Source organism: Phanerochaete carnosa (genome assembly GCF_000300595.1).
Source record: "Phanerochaete carnosa HHB-10118-sp unplaced genomic scaffold PHACAscaffold_10, whole genome shotgun sequence".
Classification (NCBI taxonomy): domain Eukaryota; kingdom Fungi; phylum Basidiomycota; class Agaricomycetes; order Polyporales; family Phanerochaetaceae; genus Phanerochaete; species Phanerochaete carnosa.
Genome location: NW_006767637.1, coordinates 490,807 through 506,834, shown reverse-complemented (window position 1 = coordinate 506,834; position 16,028 = coordinate 490,807). Strand labels below are relative to the sequence as shown.

At 53.3% G+C, this 16,028-nt stretch overlaps 7 protein-coding genes across 7 annotated transcripts in view; all 7 read right to left on the bottom strand.

Annotated features, from left to right (window-relative positions):
* Window positions 1-1,531: 1,531 nt before the first annotated feature.
* Window positions 1,532-2,372, bottom strand: PHACADRAFT_212880 (uncharacterized protein; the record flags this gene model as incomplete). The annotated part of the gene is made up of 3 exons (XM_007400082.1): window positions 1,532-1,840; window positions 1,890-2,065; window positions 2,141-2,372. 3 exons carry the CDS (start codon window positions 2,370-2,372, stop codon window positions 1,547-1,549), a joined length of 702 nt encoding a protein of 233 aa, XP_007400144.1. The 3' UTR covers window positions 1,532-1,546.
* A 695-nt stretch (window positions 2,373-3,067) lies between these two features.
* On the bottom strand, window positions 3,068-5,208 carry PHACADRAFT_262885 (uncharacterized protein; the record flags this gene model as incomplete). The annotated part of the gene is made up of 12 exons (XM_007400081.1): window positions 5,133-5,208; window positions 4,971-5,078; window positions 4,787-4,915; window positions 4,571-4,730; window positions 4,429-4,512; window positions 4,283-4,379; window positions 4,102-4,228; window positions 3,936-4,049; window positions 3,813-3,878; window positions 3,705-3,777; window positions 3,450-3,653; window positions 3,068-3,357 (listed from the first exon to the last, which is right to left on the bottom strand). Coding segments are annotated over exons 2-11 (1,078 nt in total), but the record flags the coding sequence as incomplete, so codon positions are not given.
* Window positions 5,209-6,523: 1,315 nt separating this feature from the next.
* On the bottom strand, window positions 6,524-6,836 carry PHACADRAFT_262884 (uncharacterized protein). The gene has a single exon (XM_007400080.1). The coding sequence runs from the start codon at window positions 6,762-6,764 to the stop codon at window positions 6,537-6,539; it is 228 nt and encodes a 75-aa protein (XP_007400142.1). The 5' UTR covers window positions 6,765-6,836; the 3' UTR covers window positions 6,524-6,536.
* A 787-nt stretch (window positions 6,837-7,623) lies between these two features.
* Window positions 7,624-9,612, bottom strand: PHACADRAFT_262883 (uncharacterized protein). Its single transcript, XM_007400079.1, has 7 exons — window positions 9,557-9,612; window positions 9,266-9,497; window positions 9,092-9,202; window positions 8,651-9,040; window positions 8,225-8,588; window positions 7,910-8,168; window positions 7,624-7,851 (listed from the first exon to the last, which is right to left on the bottom strand). Exons 2-7 carry the CDS (start codon window positions 9,405-9,407, stop codon window positions 7,633-7,635), a joined length of 1,485 nt encoding a protein of 494 aa, XP_007400141.1. The 5' UTR covers window positions 9,408-9,497; window positions 9,557-9,612; the 3' UTR covers window positions 7,624-7,632.
* A 245-nt stretch (window positions 9,613-9,857) lies between these two features.
* Window positions 9,858-11,651, bottom strand: PHACADRAFT_262882 (uncharacterized protein). The gene is made up of 7 exons (XM_007400078.1): window positions 11,401-11,651; window positions 11,289-11,340; window positions 11,166-11,232; window positions 10,936-11,113; window positions 10,652-10,873; window positions 10,183-10,597; window positions 9,858-10,124 (listed from the first exon to the last, which is right to left on the bottom strand). Exons 1-7 carry the CDS (start codon window positions 11,518-11,520, stop codon window positions 10,042-10,044), a joined length of 1,137 nt encoding a protein of 378 aa, XP_007400140.1. The 5' UTR covers window positions 11,521-11,651; the 3' UTR covers window positions 9,858-10,041.
* Window positions 11,652-14,068: 2,417 nt separating this feature from the next.
* Window positions 14,069-14,677, bottom strand: PHACADRAFT_262880 (uncharacterized protein). The gene is made up of 2 exons (XM_007400077.1): window positions 14,466-14,677; window positions 14,069-14,403 (listed from the first exon to the last, which is right to left on the bottom strand). The coding sequence occupies exons 1-2, from the start codon at window positions 14,660-14,662 to the stop codon at window positions 14,184-14,186; spliced, it is 417 nt and encodes a 138-aa protein (XP_007400139.1). The 5' UTR covers window positions 14,663-14,677; the 3' UTR covers window positions 14,069-14,183.
* A 288-nt stretch (window positions 14,678-14,965) lies between these two features.
* Window positions 14,966-16,028, bottom strand: part of PHACADRAFT_187594 (uncharacterized protein) — a 4,176-nt gene continuing 3,113 nt past the window's right edge. Inside the window, exon 4 of the mRNA XM_007400076.1 lies at window positions 14,966-15,834. Coding sequence (XP_007400138.1) covers window positions 15,565-15,834 — 270 coding nt within the window. The 3' untranslated portion in view covers window positions 14,966-15,564. The remainder of the gene's footprint in view (window positions 15,835-16,028) is intronic.

Sequence of the window (16,028 nt, the reverse complement as noted above, 5' to 3'; positions counted from 1 at the left end):
GAGCCCAAGCGTCTCGTTGAACGACTTTATTTGTTTGAACGACGCCGGCTCGTATACAAGGGTGACGTTGTAGAGGGCGGCCGTAGCGCAGGACACGGCCAGGGCAGTCATGCCGGTCAGGAGCGAGAAGCGAAGGACAAGCTTGTGCCGTGCGCATAAGCCAACCGCACCGGCAACGAGAACGCCGGCATGGGCATACTCGTCTATGGGCTGTAGCATGGTTAGTGCATCAGTTGCGCGGGTCAGCGTGTCGCGCGTACCTTCCATGTGGGTATCGCCATGAGCATGCTCAGGTATGCGGGCTGGAAGAAGAACAGCTCCTGCGTGTCCTTGTCTGGTATGTCATCGGGCTGCCGCTTCCCAAGCAAGCAAATCGCGATGGCCCAGTCATGACGGGATTCGGTGGGCGATATGATGCTGTAGTATAACCGTTGCTCTGCCAGATGAAGACACGTCGTCAGTCGGATAGACGAAGAATGAGGTGACAGCAAAGTTTCCACGCACTCCAATTCAATTTCCCGCGTGCACGTTCTTCGTAGAGGCTTATAACCTGACAGCAAGTCTTCCATTCAGCCTCTAGGCCCTCCGAAACTTTTGATATAAAGATCTGTGGGAAGCCGTCCAGCAATTTTTGAAAGGTCTCTACCTCATAGATGAGGGATAATCGCCTCCAGAAAAGACGTTCGGGGGAATCCTCTGGTGAGTAGTAGGCGTCCCGAACGAGCGTGTTGTAGCGACTGGCAATGTAATCTGACATACACTGGTGGGAGCACCCCATGCCAAATAGTGCTCGCCTTCTCCAGAGCCCTGGACGCTTTGGGTAGTATCGCAATGCAACGAATCCCGCGAGAAATGTCAGTCCCCAGGTCACTGCAGGCTCTGAGAACACAGACTGGCTCTGACATTTTTCAGTGGTCAGATCATGAACTTGACGTGCATCAGGTAGCACACCTATGCTTACCGTTGGTATAGGAACTGCATCTATTGACACTTGCAGGCCCTGTGAAGCCGTGTTCTGGTTCACGGAAGCTAGGTCACCAGGGCTCTGATCAGCGAGCGTCGTCGAGATATCTGCAGCCGCAGAAAGGCCATCGGTAGAGCCGCTGCTGGCTTCGTCCGGTTTCCGCACCATCTGTGTGTGTCCTCTGACCTGATGAGTAGTAAAACAAGACCGGGTATGCCTAGCAGCTGGATGATTCCGTTCAAAAATCATGCCGAACGTGGAAGCGCCAGAACAGAGTACAGTACTACACCGACTCGTCCGTCAGGCATGCACACCCATTATCCAACGTCAAGATATAACTTTTTCGTCCTTGCAATGCAACGGGCATAAATCCCAATCTGATGGTATTGAGGAGATATTCCAGAAACAGTCTAATCACTGCAATTTTCCGTCAAGTCAGATGCCCGCAAAGTCTCGAGACCTGTGCTGTTCCAAAGAGTGGGGTGTCCATGTGGTAAGTAAAAAAAACTCTCCGTTCCCCGTACACGGTACATCAGGAATCACTAGTTACGACTACAGATTTCCTGAGGACTTGGTAGTGTCTCATCGGCCGGTTGATGAATCTAACAATGCTGCCAACTGGAGGCTGGGTGGCAGCGTGCCCGACGTTCTCGGATCCTTGAAAAACATCCCGAGTGTCTCATTTAACACTTTTAGCTCCTTGAACGATGCCGGCTCGTATACAACCGCGGAGTGCCAGAGGGCGGTCGTGCCGCAAGATACGGCTAGGGCGATCACGCCCGTCAAAAGCGAGAGACGGAGGACAAGCCTATGCCGTGCGAGTAGCCCAACCACGGTGGCAGCCATCATACCCCCGTGTGAATATATGACTATGGACTGTAGCCCATTAGAGCGCCTACTGCGAAGGGAAATGTGTTGCGCGTACCTGCCATGTAGGCGTTGCCTCGACCATGCTCAGGTACACAGGCTGGAGAAATAACAGTTCCTGCGCATCTTTTTCCGCTACCTTGTGAGGTAGTTGTCGCACGTTCAGGCAATTGATGACGGCCCAGTGGTGACGAGATGCAGCGGACGATACCAGGCTATAGTAGAGCCATTTTCCTGAAAAACAAATAGGGGAATTGGAAATTGAGCGACTGCCATAGAATGGCGCGAAGAGGACTGGTTTGTACGTACTCCAGCTCAGTTTCCGCCGGAGGTCTGTTTCTCGTTGGGCAGCAAGTTGTACCAAACACTTCCAAAGCTCGAGGTCCCCCATTTCCATAAATGCAGCTTCAATCCGGTCGATGTCTAGTGCTTTTGAAGCGCCCGGTACTTCGTGGACGAGAGACAGTCGTCTCCAAAAGAGATGTTCAGGGGAATCCTCCGGGGAATAGAAAGCATCGTGAACGAGTGAGTTGTAGCGCATGGAGTAGCAATGCAAGGCACATTGCTGGGCACATCCCACGCCCAACAGTGCTCGCCTTCTCCATAGCCCCGGCCGCCTTGGGAAGTATCGCAATCTGACAGATCCTACGAGGAATGTCAAGCACCACTGCACCGCGGGCTCCGAGAATAGAGATTTGTCCTAGCATTTCGGCGCTTCGGCAGTCAGACTACACATCTGACATATTGGAGTTGTGAGACGATACTTGCCTTTGGAGCGGGCAAGACACCCTTAGGGATCTGCAAAACATCTAAATCTGCGCTCTGTGCTGTAGTAGCCCGATCTACGGGAGTCTGATCAGCGAGAATCGTCGAAATATCTGCAGCGGCAGCAGGGCCACTGGCGGAGCTGTTGCTCGTATTATCCGGCTTCTGCGCCATCTGTGGTCGCCCCCTGGCTTGATGGGTAGCACAACGGCACTAAGGATGCCTGATAGATGGTTCGAAGTAATCGTCGATCCGTCGATGCTCGGCGCTCATTTAACGGCTTTAAGGTGCCCCGGCCAGAAAGCGCCCAGAAGATTCCCATATCGTTGCCTCGATAGTCGACAGTCTTCATCAGACGGCCTCCTCTGCAATGTATCAAGTCCAACGATATCAAGATGCCGCGTGAATACTAGGGCCCGATTGCGACCTTTGCGCAATCCTGGTACAACTCACTCAAGCACAAATACCTGGGATCGACAAAACCGGGTGCATTTCAGCCAACATTCTGTCTTGCTATATCATGCCGACCGCTTGCCACACCAGTGGCAACAGCTTAAGGACAAATGATAATAGATCGTCTGAATGCGATTCAGTCCTTCCGCTTCCTGAACAAAACCTTCGCTGTTCGGTTAGGCGATGTGGCAGGGCCGAAGCGGAGTCCTGGCGGGATCTCTCCGAGCTTCTCCATGCGGATGTCATACGTCACCACAAGATGCGCCATCATGCTCTTCAGCTCGTTCGCAGCAAAGAACCGTCCCGGGCTACAATAGTCCTTCAATGCACCGACCTCGATGCCCTAGGAACAATACTCACCAAGCGTGCTTTCCGAGGCCAAACGGAAGGTACTCCATACTCGTGTTGACCATCTGGTGCTTCGTGCCTTCGCCTGTCTCGTCGCGCATGTTGGAAAATCGCCATGGGTCAAAGACGTGCGGTTCATCATAGTACTCGCACGTGTCATGTATCGCCATCTTCGAAGTTGAGACGTAGCTGCCCTTGGGGATAAACGTGCCGTCGGAGAAGGTGTAGTCTTTCAGCGCCTTGCGTCCAAGAAATACTATGCGAGGGTATTAAGCACGTGGTTGGTACTGTGAGACGCGAAACGTACAGCTGCCGATACCCTCGAATCGTTGACACTCCTTCAGGAAGCTGTCGACCTTGCGCATCTTCTGAAGCGAATCCTTCGACCAGCCAGAATCCGGAACATAGCTTCAACTTCCTCCCGCAGCGGCTTCATGTACTCTGGGTGTGCTGCAAGGTGGTACAAAGCATGAGTGAAGCTCTGAAGCCCCAAAAACAGTCAGCACGCGGTGCTAAGGGGCCAGGGCTCGCGGCATACCAAAGAAGACGTGTGAATGGCGGCGAAGCAGACTACGAGCAAACGGGCGGCCAGAGCCCTCGGCTCACGCTCGACCCCTTCTGCGGCTTCCATGAGCCATTGGAGCAAGTCGTTCTGATCCACATGACTTTAGCTGCCGACCAGATAGCAAGATAGTGTGACTCACAGGCTTGTCTGGCCAGTCGTCTCCATACTGCTCCATCATTCTCCGCCGCTCATCAATCGTGGAACTCAGCAAAGCATATGTGCGGTCAACGGTTTTATCGACCTTGTTGATAAGGCGGTTCACAATCCTGCAAGGCATCGCTTAGGAAGGAATGATCTCTGAGTGCGAGGTAATGACTTACGGTTTAAGGGGAACAGGTACCATGTTGAGTATAAGTCCAGTCTTGACTACGTCTGTTGTGTAGTTAACAGCGATATCCAAGAACTCTTGATTACGGCCTAGTTCACTGTCAACACGACCGCAGCGGATAACAGTGAAGTCGCTTACAGAGAGGGAGGCCAACGAAGATGCGGGCACTGGTCCGAGCGACAACCTCCATAATGGCATCCATTGCGGGCACAGCCGTCCATTCTATGTGGACGGAGTTCCAGCTGAACGCGCGGTGAATGAGTTGTAAGATTGAGCTTACCATCTTCCGCGGGGACGCGGTCTGCAAACGCGCTGCATATCTCGTCGTAGATCCCTCCATAGAGGTGGCTCAGATTGCGTGTGAGCGTCGTCTTGATGATCGGCACATGATACATATTCTTCGGCGCTGCCACGCCCATCGTGTACTCGAGCTCCAGGCCCTGCGGGAAAATCAGCTTTGCTGACTTCGCGGAATCAATGAGTCATGAATGCTGACCTCGGCCGCGGCGTCAATGAAAGACAGCTCGTCGTCCGGTGCGCGCCGCAGCTCATCAATGAGCTTAGGGTCCGAGACAATGTAATGCCAGTACTGGCGAGTTGCTATCCTGAACGGGCTCCCGCCGAACTGCCACGTCGAAACCCCGTCAGCAGCAGTGCAGCAAAGGACATGTTGAGTATACCTTGGCATGCCCCTCTGCAAGCATTTCCTGGCAACTGGTGATGAATCTGAATGCGCCCCAGTAAGAGAGCAACGGTGCCGTCGGCCCCAGCGCAGGTACATTCCTGAGCTATACGGAGGTTAGGATAACCCTGGCGGCGAGAACCAGAGGATATTCACTTGCCTTGTACTCTTTGAACCAGTTCAAGAAGTATAGTGCCGTTCCCAGCAGGATGAGGCCGTACGTAGACGTCGGCGAGTCCAAGAACATGGTGGCAGCAAGTAAGGTCAGTCTGGCGTGGGCTATCTTTACGCGGACCTATAAAAGCTGCTCCTGACGACGATTCTTTTTCCAGTGCTGGCATTCACATGCCTATGACTGCGATCAGCAGCCAAGATATTTCGAACACAGGCAGGGCGATCAAGTAAAACATCTCGCTTCGTGTCTTGGGTGCCGACGACGCTCTGCAAGTGCAGCGCCCAGTAGCCAACGATAAAACAGAGGGCATCGGAGCAAGAATAAACCTAGTGTTCCATGTCATCGCCGTTAACATGGAGCTTACCGTGAGATTCGTGAAACTACTTGTGACATAAAATAAGTAGACCTAGTTCATTCCTGCTGCCTTTTTAGGTAGTGGGCCTTATGGCATAAACGCCAGTGATGTGTTACGATATTTACATTTTCGGCAAGCTGTGACGCCTGTGATGGACTGGCGGGTCTGCGTGTGACTGGTGGGAATCGCCTGCTTTCCTTCACATGCTCGTCGTCAGCAGCTAAGGGTTCCTTCGAATCTATAATATTGTGGTCTGAGAATGTGCAAGAGGTATTTGGAACATGTCGCTGTAATCTTCAGTGATTCTACTGCCCAATTTTGCGCCGTTGCCAGCCATTTTAGAGTAGTACTTGCATTGTGAGAGCTGTAGCAGTGCACTGTATCACGCGTGGGGTAGATAACAGAGCTTGCCATGGCAGGGTATATGTGTGGGACCACAACCTTCTAAACGTTCTCAAGGCATGGGAGTAGTAGCATCTCATCGGCCGGCTGATGATACTAGTACTAGTGACGTTGGCGGTCCAGGTCTGCTAGGTGGCAGAACGCCCGATATCTCTCGGATTCTGGGATTGAACGATCCATCATTCCTTACAAAAAAACCGAACTCTCCGTGCCTGCCAAACGTGTCCCACTCACAGCAAGGTCGATTTCATAAAGCAAGGAGCCTTTATAAACCAGGGGGCCATCATAGTACAGTCATTGGGGCGATATCGAGAGTTCAGCCAGCGCGTCTGACTTTTTATATCATACCGATCGTCAGCAGCTACAGCGATAATAACTTGAGTGAAGTTGATACCATATCGTCTGAATATGACTTAGTCTTTACGCTTCCTGAACAAGACCTTCGCTGTCTGGTTAGGCAATATACTCTGGCCAAAGAAAAATCTAGGCGGGATCTCTCCTGGCTTCTCCATGCGGACGTCGTAGGTCATCACAAGATGCGCCACATGGTCTTCAGCATGTTCGCAGCAAAGAACCGTCCCGGGCTACAGTAATCCTTCAATGTGCCGACCTCAACGGCCTAGAGATAATACTCACCAAGCGTGCTTTCCGATGCCAAACGGAAGGTATTGCATATTGATGTTAACCATCTGATGTTTCGTGCCTTCGCCTGTCTCGTTGCGCATATCGGAAAACCGCCACGGGTTGAAGACACTTGCCTCGTCGTAGTTCTCGCGACCGACGTGTGTCACCATTCTCGAGGTTGAGACGTGGCTGCCTTTAGGAGTAAACGTGCCGTCGGAGAAGGTATAGTTATTCATTGCCTTGCGTTCTATGAGAACTGTACGAACTTCTCAGAATATGCATAGTGGTATGAGGCGCAGGGCGTACAGCTGATGATGCTGTCCAGCCGCTGACACTCCTTCAGGAAGCTGTCGACCTTGCGCATCTTCTGAAGCGAATCCTTCAACCAGCCAAATTCCGGAACGATAGCTTCAACTTCCTCCCGCAGTGGCTTCATGTACTCTGGGTGTGTTTCCAGGTGATACAAAGCATGAGTGAAGCTCTGAGGGGCTAAAACAGTCAGCACGCAGTGCTGAGGAGACTAAGGTTTGTGGCCTACCATAGCAGACGTATGTATGGCAGCGAAGCAGACTACGAGCAAACGGGCGGCCAGAGCCCTCGGCTCACGCTCGACCCCTTCTGCGGCTTCCATGAGCCATTGGAGCAAGTCGTTCTGATCCACATGACTTTAGCTGCCGACCAGATAGCAAGATAGTGTGACTCACAGGCTTGTCTGGCCAGTCGTCTCCATATTGTTCCATCATGCCTCGCCGCTCATCGATGGTTGAGTTCAGCAAAGCACACATACGGTAATCTTGGGAAGAAGGGTGCCCCTACAACGCAGGTTTTGAGGACATACGCGTAGAACCTCGGTTGTTAGCAGCTGAAACTGAAAAGTCCCATGATCGGCGCCGGCACCAGTTACTTATGTATGTCATGTTGTAAGTTGTCCATCCGAGACCACCCTCAGCGCCCAGCGCCCAAGGGCCGCTATGGTAGTGATCAGTAAGACGATACCATACATTTACGCTGCTAGGACATCAGAAGATTACCCATACTGAATGCATGTTCTTATATAATACGCGATTTAAGTATCCCAGTGTCAGAACGTCCTGTGCTAGTGGTTCAAGCCCCGTCGTCGTGTCGTCTCTGTTTCTTGTGGTTTGGGTGTTGACGCCTGCCGTCGCCCCTGCCGGTATCATGGCCGCGCCTTGATGTACATCCGCTATGTTCGCGTTTCTTCCCAGCTCCCCGAGATTTATCCCGCCCTTGGAATCCGCCTCTGCTTCGCGGTTTGCCCTGCTCTGCAGGATCGCTCGAATGGTGCGCCTGGCTGCGTTCGACCTGCACCCGAGCGTAAGCAGATGTTTCTTCTCTTGATAACATAATATCCGCGACTTACGTCGGTGCCTGCCGAAGTCGATGGGCTTTGCCCGGCGTCCTCGCCATGCTCCGCGTTTTCCTCTGCCTCGCTTTCCTGCGCCCCAACGGGTACAAGTGGGTTCGGCGGGATAATAATCCGGTCGAAGTCAGACACAGCCATGGCGCTCGCACCATTCTCGGGATTCCACGTGCGGGTCGCCTGCGCTTCCACTTCAGCCATGCAGTCCCTTCTGAATTTGTCGCGAAAGGATTTTGGTGCGTGTGGCGGTGCGGGGAACCTACATAATACCTTCAGTACATGTAGATATTCCCAAGCAAGATCGCGGGGACGTACCGTGAGCCGATATGGTTCAGCGCCAAGCGTTCCGCGCTGATCTGCCTCGCAAACAAGCCAGCCATCGCGGGCGTACTGTGTCCCTTCTCAACGGCCTTCTGCATAACGCTCTGTTCTGAACGATTCTTGCCTGTTCGTTGGTCGGGGTCGACACTTGGTGGTATGTAGGCGTCAGTCGCTTCATGGATCAAAAGCGACACTGGCGCATCTGGGTCCTCCGTAACGAGCGGGATGAGCGCCGTAGGGTCGGAGGTATCACCCAGCGCGACAATCATTCGTGGTTTCAACGTATAGGGAGCTTCGTTTCGTTCGACATTGGGGTACAGATTAAGCTTTTCGCGGATGATGTATCCAATGCAGGGATCTGCCGCCGCGTAAGTTACGCGTCCTCGAGGGTGACGTGAGTCTAAAACGCCAATTGCTTACCTCGGTGTACGATCGGCCCAGCGTCTACAACCAGACGATTGGCTCCGCCTCTGTGGAGTTTATGTGATACAACGCCCCTCCAGAAGCCGTCTTCGCCGCACGGTATGTCGGTACCAGCTTCTTCGCTCGGATGAAGCTGCTCGGCGTCGTTTGCGGACGCGGAGGCAGTCTCTCCGTGCATCAGAAGCTCGTGGACACAGTATCGGTCTGCCGATCGTGTATGCGTGAGGGTGAAGATGGTGCGAATAAAGTGGCGGATGCCTCTAGGGCCGTAAATTTCGATTTTGGGCGTCCGTACCGGCCTCGGCACGACGGGCCCCTCATGCGAGTCGCCGCGATACATCCCGAGAACATTGCGCAAAAGTGTGATGATTCCCATTGTATGATCCGCTGTCTCCCAATCAGCTGCGGACGCAATTCGCGCGGTACAAAACGTCATACCGTGCATGTGCGTAATGAACATCTTCGTGACATCGTTGATCTTGACGCGTCTGGCATCTCGATGTGGCTGTGTGGAAAACTGGCGCACGGTACCTTCTGCACAATCAACCACTGGTAGGTGGTGGGTCAGGCCCCATGGGTAGGTATAACAACCCACAGCCTCTTACGACGTACTCCATAGTTCATTATTACCCATAGCACCTACGACGAGACTGGAACAGTTACGTGTGTCGGTCGGACCTCCACCGCTCGTTGTTCCCAGGAAGGTAACAGCCATGTTATTGCGCGGATGCGAAGGATAGCGGTGGCGCTCCATCGCGGCGAGCGTCAAGTTCGAATGTCTTTGAAAAGCTGGAAATCGCCGCGCAGGATCACATGCCCTCGTAGAGGAGTATTCTGTCCAGAGCTATCGTTAAAAATATGAGCGTGTTCTCTCGAAGGAGGCGAGTTCAGCATAAACCTTACCCCGAGTCGTGTGAATGGTCGTGCCAGTATTTTAGCAGCAGTCAAGATGGCGAGACCTGTTTGAGCAGTCTTCCTCCGAGATTATTGTTCTATACAAATGTAAGTTTGTTGGAGACATGAGGGATCAGGCATTTCTTGCCTCTTGTACGCGAACAAGAGAACGGAACGGTGACGTCTGGAGGGAGAAATGGGGTAGGCGCCAAGAGTTTTGACATGTCGGATAATGCCGAGGAAAACGAATAAGGAAAGTGCTGTTGATCGAAGCGTCTTGGGTTCAATATTACTTGACACTTCATTATGAGGATATTTGAGCTTCAAGTTGTCATGATCAGGCTGATCGTAATGCATAGGGGTGCATCACTTTGTACGGTGCTTGTGAGAAAGATAGATACATATTCAAACTTGTCGAGACGCTTATACATCCGACGACTCAATAACTCCGAGGTAATCAGAACTATCGTATCCAAAGTTGCCTATGGGCAAATTTATGCCGGGCCATTGAACTGGACCGTAGTGCAGTTCATGCTGCCGTCGGGGCAGTGAGGAATCAGAGTCTCTTGAGCAGCATCTGCAGCAAGAACACACAATCAGCACTCGGCACCTCGAATGAAAGAAGAGACACGCACTGTCGGTGGTGAGGGTCGGGAACCTCTCGGCGCGGCACGTGAGCTGAAGATCCTTCGGGCCGGTCGTCGCGGGGAACGTCGCGGGCTTCTTGACGGCGGGTTGCGGCACGGGGACGACGTCGCTGCAGTCGACCAGCTTGTTGCGATCGTGGCCAAGGATGGCGAGCTTCGCCATCGCTTGCTGGAAGCTGTTCGACATGAAGTCCTGCTGGTTGACGAAGCCCTGCCAGAAGCACGCCGTGCGCTCGTCGTGTGCGAGCGCAAAGTCGGACTGCAGACGCATCTCGCCGGTGTCGGTACCGGTGGTGTTCGGGAGAGGCGAGGCGACCTCGCCCGTGTTGTTGTTCGTTCCTGGGAAACCTACGCCTTTGAGCAGAACCTCGAGGAAGACCTGTGTGTCAAAGACAAACGGCGTCTAGAGGAGAGCTGGTCAGGTGTGGAAACATAAGCACTTGGACGAGCCACTGACTGAGTCGAAGGGAGCGGCATCAATGGTCGAGTCGACCTTATCCGCGCGGGCGACAGAGTGGGACGCAAGGAGAGATACGACCTCGAAGGGCGTGAAGCCTCCAGCATCATCGAAACGCTCGAGGATCTTGGTGACATCGTCCTGAGGCTCAGGGATCAGGCCATCGATGGCAGCAATGGTCTTGTTCGGGCGACCAGCCAAGAATTCGAGACGCGGCGCGCCCTGCAGAAATTCAATGTCAATATGAGCAAGCGGGCGGAGAATATGTCGTAGGTAAGGCTTACGGGGCAGTTACTAAGGGCAACGGCACCAGCGAACTGGACGAGGTCACCAGCGCTGATGGTGTCGTGCTTCTGCATGAGAGGAATGAGGTTGTTGACAGAGTCGCTGATACCGTTGTTGGCCGAGAAGTTAGGCTCGACGGTGGGGAACAGGAGCATCGAGCCGTCGGCGCCTCCTCCGCTGTGGGACCGTTACGTCAGACAGGTAAAAGCCAGGCCAAGTAAGGACTTACGCCTTGGCTCCCTTGGAGCGGGAGATCGCGACAGCATCGTGGAAAGTCAGACGAATGGCCTCGTGAGCTGCAAGTAGCCATGATTAGGTAGGGCGGAATGAAGGCTGTTTGAAATAGACTAACCATCTTCACCACACTCATTCATGAAAAGGGTCTCCTGCAGATCCTGAGCAAGCTATGAAGGATAGAAGCTGTGAACAAAGATATAAGAAGCCAGAATGCAGTAATGACACACAGGAATGAAAGCACAGCAAGCAGAGTTGCTGACGCGAGTGCCGTCAGAGCAGACTGCGGTCGGGGCTGCGCGAGTGACCGCGACGAGGGCAACGAGGGCCAGAAGAGAGGAGAAGGCCATTGCGATGTCTGAAAGACTGAGTGGTTTACCGGAGGAGGTAGAACTGGACGTCCTGGCTAACCGTCGTCGACGATGGCCCGTTTTTATACCACATACACCAACCTATTACTAGCAACGGATACAGACATAATCTGCGTGAATTATTCAGTCACAGTCACAGGTGGCAGGCTCTACGGCCCAATCGTGAACAGTGGCGTTGGACGCTCACAGGAGTGTGGGTTCCGAGAGGCGGGACCGTGGACAAATCCTGTCAGTCGGGACGCCCCAGCGATGAGGGACCCCATACTGTGGGTCAACAAATGACCTCGGTGCGCACGCTTGGTGGGAGAAAGACGAGCAGCCGAGGCAGCCGCACTGCATCGACGCGCTTTCTGCCACGTTGGGACAGATGCGCCCATCGTCCATCGGAAAGTCTGTGGGAGAAATGCCATGGTGAAGCACGTATAATGCGAGGCTGTACACGGTGAGCGGGCTGACACAGCCATCAAAGGAAGTAGGCAAGTCAAATGTGCTGGTGCTGCAAAACCGATACCAAGGTACATACCCCCTTCCCCCTCTTCCGGGCTCGAGAGTCGATGTGGAGCTTACTATGCGCTGTCGCTGGTACAGCTAAGAGTCCTGGTACCGATAGAAGATTATCCAAGAGGGCGGCATGCTTGAGTGATACTCACTTGACGCATTCAAAGGCACGAGATCCGTAGAGTTCCGGTAGTAAGCCGTTTGGTCTGCCAAGCCTTTACACATGCAACATATCGATACCGTTTGCAAATGTCTGCAATGCCGTCGTTTTCACCTGCATAGAGTCGAAGGCGAGAGGATTGATCGAGCGGACATACAAAGCCTTGTGCCTGGCAAGCCTGGCGTGCCGAACTATGAACATTCTCATCATGCAGACACTTCCGTGGGTCCGGGTGACCAGTGAGAATAGTGAAATCCCAGAAGACTGTTGCTTGTAGCTCTGGGCTGTTGATGCGGCTTCGGCACCGTACCAGGACGCGGGTGCAGCCAGGCGCGCATGCCTCTCCCGAGAAATGGGAGAAATCCCGTCCACACAAAGTAAATTTTCCATGTTCAGGGCAGAATAAGAAGGCTCAGAGCTGTAAAAAGGTGCCTTGGTTCCCATCGATGCCAGCGATAGAGTCTTCTTGTGACCACGACCTCGGTACAGGCGGTAACCGAAACTCCGGGTCCGAGAGAGAGACACGGGGCACCTGAAGGGTAAACTACGTTCATGACCGTTTCATTTTGATCACAGAGGAGCTTGGGAGAAAATGTGCTCTAAAGGATAACGATGGCGGGCGGAACAAGGCGAGCGCTGCCGTGTAAGCATCCGCTGCAGCGCTTAAGCTAGACCCCGAACGGCATCCTGCCGACGCTGAAGCAAGTCTCGAGGATATCGGATGGCCGCGGCTAGCTTGCTCACAGGGCAACAGCGTCAGAAAGGCTTGGCAGACACACGCGCCAGAAATGGCATCCGGAGTGAACCTGAACCGGTGTGAACGGTGCGGAGTACACGGGGTCCTCAGGACAGACCAGTGTGCCCCGGCTTCAACACAACTACAGCCCCCTCAGTAATCCTCTTCCAGGCTCGTAAGACCATACTTCATCACAAAAATTGCTGGCTCTTGAAAAACACCCTGATTGCTTGCATAACACGCTCAAGATGTACCAGACACCGGAATGCCCAGTCGCAGCGGCGCCAAGACTCTCAAGACAAGGTAAGCTTAGAATAAGCACAATCATAGATTAAAGACAGAGCTACAAACTAAATAAAATTTGCACCAGGGCCATAATACTAGGAAACCCGGCGAATTCTACCTGTTTCCGAGATTGTTCCTTGCACCGTGAAGCCTCTCCCGGCTTGGGGTGGATGCAAGCCTTTACCAGTGGTATGGCAAAGTAACTCACAACATAGCAGCGGGCAGACACCGTTGCGAGTTGTGAATCTCCCAGACGAGGCGTAAGATATCACTGAAGTGGGAGGATGATGACGGCGCGCGTTTGGGCACGCGCACTGTCAGCTACGTGCCGCCAGCTCCGTATCTCATGTAGTAAGCTTTGGAGCCAGTGCTAGCGGACTTGCAGCTCGATATCGCTTCTCTAACGCGAGTTGCAACAGTCTGTTGGTGAAAATCAGCCGATTCAAGGACTACTGTAACGTCAGGAGATGTGAATCAACGCAATGTAATTCTCTGCAGTGCACTATCAGCCCAGTGGTACGCTGCGACTTGCATCTGTACATCAACGGGCTGGCTCTCGCTTGCCGGTGACCTGCATGGTGTGCTGCTAGTACTTTTCAACTAGGAATAAAAAAAAGTGTGTTTGACGGTGCATTCTCTCTACGATTGGGTTGTGTAGTGTAACCTATTCTGTCCTTTCAGTTAGAGCAAGGCGAGTTTCTTCACTGTGAAGATTTATTGAAATAACGATCACCGTGCCAAACGCATTGGTCAAAAACCCAGTGCCTGACGAAAAATAACGTGAATTTCAACTCCAAGGACTTGCACGGACGACTTGAGTAGGGTCAGCTATCCGACTAAGTTTTTTTGAATCATGCAAATGATTGGCTTCATAGGGCTGCCGTCAAGCTAAGTCCGCCTCTCCACCACGTCCTGTTTCTTTATACCATCTACTTTCCCTCCCAAACGGTAATGTTATCCTCCTCAGGTGTTCCGAAGATCAACATGCTTGATCTTCAGCTTCATCAAGTCGACGCCATCCACGGTACGCGCGTTGACTACAACATAACCGAGCGCTTTCGTCAAAAACTGGACGCCACACGTGGGACAAAAATAGTGCTCGACGACCCTTGCGTGGAACTGATACAGTTTCAGCTCCTCGACATTGTTTGACAGGAGCTCGAACTTATTTTCGAGCGCGTATCTGCGAACGCAGCCAAGCATATGAGCTTTCCTGCAGGCACGTCAAAGTCCGATGCAGCTCACATATTCATCTTGCCGTGCGCCGTACAGAAGCTACAGTTGCAGACGACAACCTCGAACTGCCCCTCTTCGAACACGGGGTGGGTCAATCTGTAGCGGAACTGCCTGCAGTGGCATCCGCCTGTATAGTGCTTCAATTCCGCGCCCTCTGGCCAGAGTGGTATTGCGGCAGTGAGCTCCGAGTCTGCAGTGGATGACATGATGGCGCCGAGAACTGAACTGTGGCAGGCCGGCGCAGGTGATATAGACCGCTTATCACGGCCATTTATATACCAGGCCTGGGTATTTGTGGACCGCAGCTTGCTGGTATTGCGCCCATGACTAATATGTGCAGTTATCACAGTCAATAGAGCGTCAGCGTGTCTGGGAAGCTGCTGATTACAAGGAGATAGCTCTTTGATCTTGCTGCGGAAGGTATACCAGTGGCAGAGGTGAGCAACAAAGCGCTGACTATAAAATCAGCTGCGCTCTGCTTCCATGTGCCTGGGTTCTCACTATATTCGCAGCGTGTTGCGCTTGCGACGAAGAATTCGGTGGCTCGGGGGCCTGTTACAGGTAGCACATGGCGACCGCACCTCGGTGGGGTGTAGAGGCGTCTTCAAGCGTCCCCACCCGATGCCCCGCCCGGACTCTCAGGGCGGCATTATGAGTCAGATGCCTTATGTTGTTGCCGCGGGTAGTCACCGTAGGCAGGCGGCCGAGAAATAGTCGCCTTTTCGCTGCTCTAACTAGACTAAAAGTCCCGACGAGCGATAGCGTTGTAACTTAGAGTATTCACGATTGATTGGGTCTACGGAGTGTAAACATAACCTTGCTAGAAATTAGACCAGAGGGTATGGGTGAGGATTCGCGTCACGTACATCTGCGCGCAATAGTGATTTGACATTTATTGGTTCATTCTTCTCGCACCACAAGACTTATCTGCTGTGCCTGAGATAATTAATGTCAGCACCCACACGCACAGGGCGAGACGCTATCATTTGCCTAAGCCCGCTCGTCCAGAAGGAATCAAGAAGAAACATACGTTCGCCTCAGCCTAATTACACTATCCCAAGAAGTCGAAAAGACAAACGATCGCATGCCACTGGCCCCTCGTCACATATCATAGCTCCTCCTCTTCTTCCTTCCTCGGCAACTCCAACCACAACTCCAAGTTCGCCCACACCTTCTCCCGCTGCCTCGCCCAGCTTGCGCACCACGCTCCGACGCAATTCTTACAGAAGCCAAGCTCTACCCAGCCGAGATCGCACAAGCGTTCGAGACCCGCGATAGGGTCGTGCATGTACTCAATGTACAGGTCGCTCGCGTGCACGGCCTCGCGCCAGAGGCGCACCGCGTCCACAGTCGTCACGGCACACTGCCTACCACCGAAAACACCAACAGAAGAACAGCCGAACTCGCGGGGGTCTGGTGGCAGCGCTGCTGCGCGCGCCCATTGCGCGGCAAGCTCCTCTCGCGTCTTGATGAGCCGCGCAAGGTCCGCGGGCGGGACCTTGCGGCGCGCGCGCTCTTCGTTTGCACCGTCGAGCAGGAACTCCTGCTCGACGCTCTGTCCCAGCCCCGGCG